We start from the raw sequence: 7,705 nt of genomic DNA, 5'->3' as shown, positions 1-7,705 counted from the left end.
GAACCAACAAACTGTTTTCCAACAGCTCCCTAAAGTTTTTCTGAATAAAAAAAGAATAGGTAGGTGGGATGAGGGCTCTTCCTATCCTCCACAAGTAGCACTTCTGCTATTTGCAGGCTGCGTGATATGGGTCAAATCACTTAAATTCTCTGGGCTGCTTCCTCAATCCCAAAGTGGGGAAAATAAAATTTAGCACTGTGAGCTGAATGAGGTCTTGTTTCTAACGCTCCGGCAGGCACAGAGTAAGCCCCCCAAATTAATTACCTTCCTTTACGTCCTGACCTTGCCATTTGTGCTCCACTTGTGTTCCTGCACGGTCTTGGGGCCAAGTCCACACCCACGGGCCCCACAGCTCAGCCTTGCTAAAAACTACAACTCCCAGCGAGCACTTCTTCCCGGCCGCCTCTCCCAGCCTGGTGCGCATGCTTTGGCAGACGTGGCACCGCGAACTCGGAGGCGGGGAGCAATTGGGAAGTGGCGGTGGTGGTTGGACCCGGCGGAGCTGCGGACGCGGGAGCCGGAGTGGAGACGGGAGCCGGCCGTGGGCAGCGGCGGCGGGGATGGCGCGGGCCGGGCCGGCGTGGCTGCTGCTGCTGGCGGTCTGGGTGAGGCTGTGGGGCGGGCGTCCGGGCTGGGGCGGGCACGTGCGCCCCGCGTGCGGGTCAGCGCTCCCTGCTCCTGGCCCTCCCCGGACGTGCGGGGAGATGCCTCCGGGCACCGGGGTGGGGGTGTGCGTACCCGGCGGGCGGGGAGGCAGCGGGGGTGGCCCCAGTGATCTCTCCGCGGAGCGCTCCGGGGCGCAGGGGCCAGAGGGAGCCCGGGGGGTGCTGGGCGATCCCGCGCAGGGTGCTTGCGCCGCGGGCACAACTTTGTGGGGGTGCAAGACAGGGGGTCCCGCCGGCTAGGGCAGGACACCCGCGGATTGGGGGGTGCACCCCGCCCCAGACTCCGGGCCCTGCACCTGTGTGAGTGCCGGGTGGGAAGGCGGTGCTTTCCACCTGCACTGCCGGAAACATTATTTTAGGGCCACCTTGTTCTTGGTTTTGACCCTGGGCGGCTGGGAAACATTCGGTCACCACCTGGGCCCTCGCCGCGCAAGGCTGGGGGGGCTGGGTGGGGTCGTCGCGAGGAGTTCTGCCCCTACAGCCAACGGAGGCTGGCTGGAACCTCAGCCACTTTCTGGCTGTGTGACGCGGCGTATCCTTTAATGTATCTGACTTGGTCTCCTCATCCGTGAAGTGGGGACGGTAAAGACGCCCCCCTCACAAGGTTGTCGGGAGGGTCGGATGAGAAATCGGAGGAGGAAGCTCTGTAAACTGCAGAATCATACAAGAGTGGAGGAGGGGTGGGCTCTCCAGAGGAGTTTGCTGCGCTTGGGGAGGAGGCGGGGGCTCGGGGCATCCCTGGAAGAGGTCGGAATGGGTGTGTCCACCGCGCCCGGGACCCTCGGGTTTGGCCTTGGTGTTGCTGTGGGTGTGTGATGGGATTTCGTGGCCGCCTTCCACATCTCTCCCATAACTTCTGGTCTCCTTTATTTTAGAACCATCTTGGCTCCTTTTTCCCCCAACGAAGTTCCAGGGAACTTCCTGCTGCTGGCACCCTCTCCAATCCAGATTTTTCATTTTTTTTTTCTTTCGGGTGTGGCAAGGATGCTGGGCAAACGGGAAGAGAAAAAGTCGAGTGTGGATTGAGTTGCTTTAAACACTTCCTTCTCCCGATACCCTGCCCTTTTGGGATCACCAGTGAGGAGTGGCCCTGTATTTTCTGGCTGTATGGGAGTGGGTGGGAAAGGGCGCTCCCTGTCCGCCTAGATCTGACCGTTTTCCCTCCCAGAGAAGATTAGGCGGGAGTCGCGTAATGTCGCGTCACTCCCCTCTAGGTGTGTTTGATGATCTGTTTGCTTTCTATTCCTCGAGCCAGTTGGCCTGGGTGAGTCTCTAGGCCAGGCAGGACTGCGGGACTGCAGCGGGGCCATCTCCACTGAGAACCCCCATCAGGTCTTTGCACTTGGGCTGTTTTAGGAGGTCCTGTTCTCCTCTCTTCTTCCCTTTCCCCCCTCCCTCCTGTGAAAATAAAGGGCTTGGGAACTTGACTGGAAAGAAGTTTAATTCAGCAAATATTTATTTATCAACCACATTGTTTGGCACTGGGTTGGATTTTGGGTGGAGAGCAAAACACACATTGTCCTCCAGTGTGGCCCTGGGTTGGGAAGGGAAGTCCAAGCTGCAAGTGCTGATACCTGAAGTGCTGGGAGCCTCCACTGAAGGGGAGCCGTACATTAAGTTAGAGGGCGCCAGCCATGGCTCTCCTGAGGCTCTGGGTTGAGCAGTCTGGAGGGAGTGTGTGAGTAAGCCGGGCAACAGAGGTCTGCTGGTGCCCTCCCCAGGGAGGTGCAGATGAGTGGGTAGGTTTGCTGAGAGCACTGGAATCTGACAGTTCCTCCTTTCTCCAAGCCCTGGATTGGCTTAGCAGGAGGGAGGCAGGGGTGCAGAGTTGGTGGTGAGTGGCTGGTGGTCACCAGGGTGGCCTCTGTAAATTTACACTCTCTGTCCCTGTGATAAGGGCTCTCCAGGTCCTGAGAGTGGGTTGGGTTTCTTTGTTCACTAATAATTACTGAGGGCTGATTGTGCAGAGCACTGGGCTGTGACCCGCAGATGTAATGAAGTATAAAGGCCTCTACAGAGACTCGTGGACAGTGAGGTACACCCACCACGTCTTTTACAGTAGTAAAAATATGGAAATAGCTTAAATGTTCAACAATAGTGGCATGGTTAAATGACTTCTGGCCCCGTCCACACCAAGGAAAGTGATGTTGGTAGAGAATGTTTATATTTACTAGAATGCTATGTTTATTATCAAAATATTTTATGATGTTTATGAAGGATATCTAAGGACATGGAAAAGTGCTGGGGTGTGATAATTAGGGGAGAAGCAGGATGCAAAACTGAATCCCAGGGTGGCTGAAGATAGCTACTGAAGTGTTTGCGGGATCAGCAGTGCATCATAATGTTAACCACGATTGTTCTGGAAGGTGGAGTTGTGGGCAACTTTTGCTTACTTCTTTGCATGTGGTTTTTGTGTTTTCCAAGTTCTCCCTGTGAGTATCTATTCATTTTTGATCAGAAAAGTTAATACTGGAAGCTTTTTAAAAAGGTTCCTTTGGGGGCTCTCACCCTTTCACAGGAATCCTAGGGTGGAAAGTGTCACAGTCAACACTTGGGACAAGCTGGTCCGGCCCTTTCAGACTGGGGGTCTCTGCGCTCAGGGCCTGTGGCTGGGGAGGCCATGCTGTCTTGTCCCCAGCCCTGTGCCGCCTGTCCCTTCCTGCTTTCCAGCTCAGCTCCTCCCTGCAGCTGACCCTTCCCCAGGGCCGTTCATGCTGATGGGTGTATAGTCTACATCCTGTCCTTGCAACGGAGAACTGTCAGCTGGAGAGGCCCGATGTCACCCAGCCGAAGTGGGTGCAGCGTCAGGCCAAGGACTGGGACGAAGTTTTCAGTGGTCCGTAGGCAAATTGGAAAAATAACAGTGGTGAATGGTTTTTTTCATGAATCCAAATATTTTCAGTTTAAAAACTTGTCCATTTTTTTTGACATGGCTGTCTGTATTGGGGAGAGGGTGGTTTACAGTGTCCTTTTGAAAAATGAAAATAGTATATTGTGATTTTTTTTTAAAAAGCATTTTCTTGATAAAATTTATTTTTAAATATATAATACACATTATTATATTTAAAAACGTATATATTTAACAAAATATATCCTGCCAATCTGTGAGATTCCAAAGTCTAGGAACTACGGATCTAACTCAGCCCTCTATTTTATAAGAGAAAAGTGAGACTTCGAGAGGAAAGGGGCTCGCTCAAGGCCACCCGGGTTGTAGAGGCGGAGCCGGAATTAGAGCAGCCTCCTGAATTATGAGTCAGGGTTCTTCCCCCTCCATCTCTGTCATCCCAGCCCCTCACCTCCCGCCTGCTGCCCTCCACCCAGGCCGCTGCTGGGGGCCTGCCTCACAGGGCCTTGAAGCTGAGAACCTGCTGGGGCGGTGAGCGGAGGTGCAGGAAGCAGGAGATGTTTGCCCTGGTCTCTCCTGCAGAGCTTTTTAATGTACACGTTTTTAGGTTCTATACCATTATATGTTTAATAGGCTTTTGTGGGCTGGCCTGGGGACCTAATTGCCACTTAGAATGCTGTTTGGAACCTGGAGTGCACTTTTCCCACAAAAATAAATACATTACAGAGGAAGTTTTGAAACAGCACTGGCACGTAAGTTGGAAGGATGGCCGAGTGCTGCTTGAGTAGCTGACAGTGATGCTGTGGATTCGGGCAAAAGGAGGGCCTGGGGCCCTGAGTGATAAGGTAAGGGCCCAGCTCACGCCTCACAAGGAGGGCAGACTCTGAGCTCTGTGAGTGGTGGGGACCCTCCCTGTCCTGGGTGTGGTGTCCCCATCTCTGAGCCTGGGGCCTGCATGTGCTTGTCCCCAGGCTATGTTTGGTTGAAGGGATTAGTGTTGCAGGCAGAGAAAGGAAACCTTCCAAGACTGAGACAGAGAAATGAGGAGTGATGGGCCAGGCTGGGTAGAAGGGAGGATTTGAATCCGGGGATGGTGAAGAAGACTGGAAAAGTGGATTGTAAAGAACCGTAAATGCCTGGTAAAGCTTTTGAGGCTCAATTCTGTAGATAGTGGAGAGACACGATGAAAGCTGCCCTTTTATTAACAAGATCAGTCAGGCCACAGTGTAGGGTTGGGTTAGAGTGGGAGAGACTGGATTAATTTTCCCAGAACAACACTTTCTTCCTTTTATTTTCTTCTCTGTTATCTACAAGATAAAGTCAAGTGTGATGGAGTGGAAAGAACATGGGCTTTTAGCCAGCTGGACGCTCAGGAGCTGTGTGACCTTGGCCCTGCCTCAGTTTTCTTGTTTGTCAGTGGTGTTAATAATATCCATCTTGCAGAAGTGAAGGAATCAGAAATGATACAGGAAGCACCCAGCACAGTGTTGGCACGTGGGAGTGCCCAGTACACAGAGAGGAGGTGCTGGGGAGGCCAGTTAGCAGGGGGCAGTGAAGGGCAGAGCGAGTATGAGTGGAGGCTGCAAGACATAGATGGGGGGAGGGCACTCCTCTGCCGCTGGGATTGTCCCCATCACAGTTCCTTGCAGCTGGGCTCTTGGATTACTCCTTGGCCCTCCCTGCTGGGCCCCTGTGGAGCTTGGGGTGCGGGTGCAGAGGGGCTGAGAATTTTAGTGTTCTGTCTTTCTCTCCTCTTTCTTCTGAAAATGGATCCTCTCTTGAGAACGGAGATACCAACCACACTGCCTCCCAGGAGGGTTCGTGTCAGTTTTGTGGTTTTGTTCTGTGGGCCTCTTGTGTCTTGCTTGGTGGCTGTGGTAGGTTTTGGAGGCTGTCTCAGTGACAGTGGACCGGAGAGTACTACATGACATGCTGCATGGCGTGTAAGGAAAGCCTGAGCTCTCTTACAGTACCCGGACCTCCACGGTTTCTTTGCCCCACTCCCCTTCTCCCTCCTTCCTTGTTTCTGCACCTGGCATCTTCAGTCCCAGTGGGAGAGGTGATACTGCTCACCCGTTGCCGGGCTTGTCTGTCCTCCTGCCTGGCCCATCTGCGGCACTGACTGGAGCCTCTGACTTCCCATTTGACCTGTTGGTGAGAATTATAAAACACTTGGTGCATTGGTAGAGGGCTTTAGAGTTTGCAAAGCCTTTTCCTGTTTTTCACGTCTGTGTAGTTCTGAGTCCCATGTTAACTGGGTGAGGTAGGCTGGTTAATATTGCTACCCCTAGAGAGGGCTGGGTGGCTGGACAGAGAGGTAGGAAGAGATGCCATTAGACAAGAGTAGAGGCGTGGCCTGGAAGGCAAGGGGATAGACAGACAGTTGGGACACATGTAATAGTTCTCAGGGGCTTGTCTGAATGTTTAAGCAGCCGCCACGTCAGGTACTGTTTTCTGAAATAGCTGCACCAGCCATTTTCCTGGGGTGTCCACGAAACTTGCTCCTTAGCTCCCTGATGGCCTGAGGAGCGGAGGAGGGGCCACTAGTTGGGCACTCACTGACCGTCCTTCTCCGCTTTCTCATCACCCTCCCTATGTAGCTCTAGTTTGCTGTCCCTCTGACCACCCTATGTCCAATAGGACCTCTTCCCACACACCAGTCATGACCATTTCTGAGTAATTAGCTTTGCAATCATGCTGTGGGGGGTTATATACTCAGATGGCATGTGGGGTTAGGATAGCCTTTTTGGGTCTTTGATTCCCCAGGGTCGCCTGAGTCCCCCAGTTTGCTGTGCGGTCTGTTCCCTGGTGGCCTGATGGTGAGCCTGTGCCTGGCTTCAGTGTCTATCTCATTACCCTGGCTGGGCATGGTGGAGTATCCATCCTCCACAAAGAATCCTGCCATTCCTCCAACCCCTTGGCACGAGCAGATGTCTTTAACTTGTGAGCACATCCTTTAATCCTTGCCTTGGAAGGTATTAATGGAGATCCAGGCTGAGAGCCCTAAGCTGGGGCTTAAACATAAAGATGATCTAGCATCCGAGCCGAGATGTGGGCCTGGCTAGAAAGCTCCGTGGTTTGGCCAAATAGGGCAGGCTCCCGAGGAGCAAGCAGGCTTGCTGTCGCCAAGAGGTCTGACCTTGCTAGGTCCTGGGCAGAGCATTGTACATGCCCCTATGTCAAAGGAACATGGACCAGCATCTGTATGCTACACATGTCACAGATGCTCAGTCAGTCCACAGATCTTTCTTTTTTTTTTTTTGACAGATATTCCTTGAGAGTCTTTTATGAGCCAGACATACCATGCTAAGACATTGGGGACATAATGATGAATAAGATAGACACCATTCCTTCCTCCCGTTGCCCAGTGGGAGAGCCACTAATTTATTATTTAATTCAAGTAGTAAGTGCTAGAAAGAGGATGTATGAGGTGGTAAGAGAATGTGTAAGAGGGGTCCCTAATCTAATGCAGGGAGTCAGGAAAGGCTTTTCTGTGGACTTATGGACCCTTTTTAGAATGATGTTTTAAAATATATACAGAATGCATAGGATTACAAAGGAAACCAGTGATACTGAAATACAATTATAAAAATAACAAATATGTGATAAAATGATATTTACAGTTCTTTATTAATGCATCCTACAAGAAGATCTAGTGGCAGGTTTGATGTTTTCTGTAATTTTAAGTAGTGACGACCATAAACAGTGTTTCAAGACATCTCTACTAGTTGTCCTGTGATGAAAAAATGTGATTTCTGGGGGACAAGTGGTAAAAAAAAAAAAAGAAAAAATGTGATTTCTGTTGGTGGCAAAGTCACAGACCAGTGCTAATGTCATTTGTTATCTACATTCATAGGAAACGGAGGCTTAAATTTCAGTTAGAGATTAGTGAAGATAAAGATATAATTTTTCCCCCTCCAAATTGGTAGACCTCAATGTAAAGAAAAATTATCCAACAACTTGGAAATAAAAGATGGTTTAGTGACTTTTCAATGTCATGCTTGAGCACTGTCTAAGAAGCCTGCCTAAGGGCCCTCTGTGCTCTAGAGAGTGTAACTTTGTTTATTGTAATTTAGGACCCACTCTCTGTAAAGTTAGATAAGATGCAAACGATTTCTGTTTGGTAGAGAAAAGAGGCCCATGGTTATTGCCCTGCAGGACATTAACTAGTTTGGTACCTAATTTAGCAATGTTA

General features: G+C 51.1%; 1 protein-coding gene across 1 annotated transcript in view; it reads left to right on the top strand.

Moving 5' to 3' along the window:
* Positions 1–393: 393 nt before the first annotated feature.
* PDIA5 (protein disulfide isomerase family A member 5) overlaps positions 394–7,705 on the top strand; it is an 89,265-nt gene continuing 81,953 nt past the window's right edge. The window contains exon 1 of the mRNA XM_001500185.7: positions 394–605. Coding sequence (XP_001500235.3) covers positions 423–605 — 183 coding nt within the window. The 5' untranslated portion in view covers positions 394–422. The remainder of the gene's footprint in view (positions 606–7,705) is intronic.

Source organism: Equus caballus, chromosome 19, assembly GCF_041296265.1.
Source record: "Equus caballus isolate H_3958 breed thoroughbred chromosome 19, TB-T2T, whole genome shotgun sequence".
In the NCBI taxonomy this organism is placed as follows: Eukaryota; Metazoa; Chordata; class Mammalia; order Perissodactyla; family Equidae; genus Equus; species Equus caballus.
This window is presented reverse-complemented; position numbering and strand designations above follow the sequence as displayed.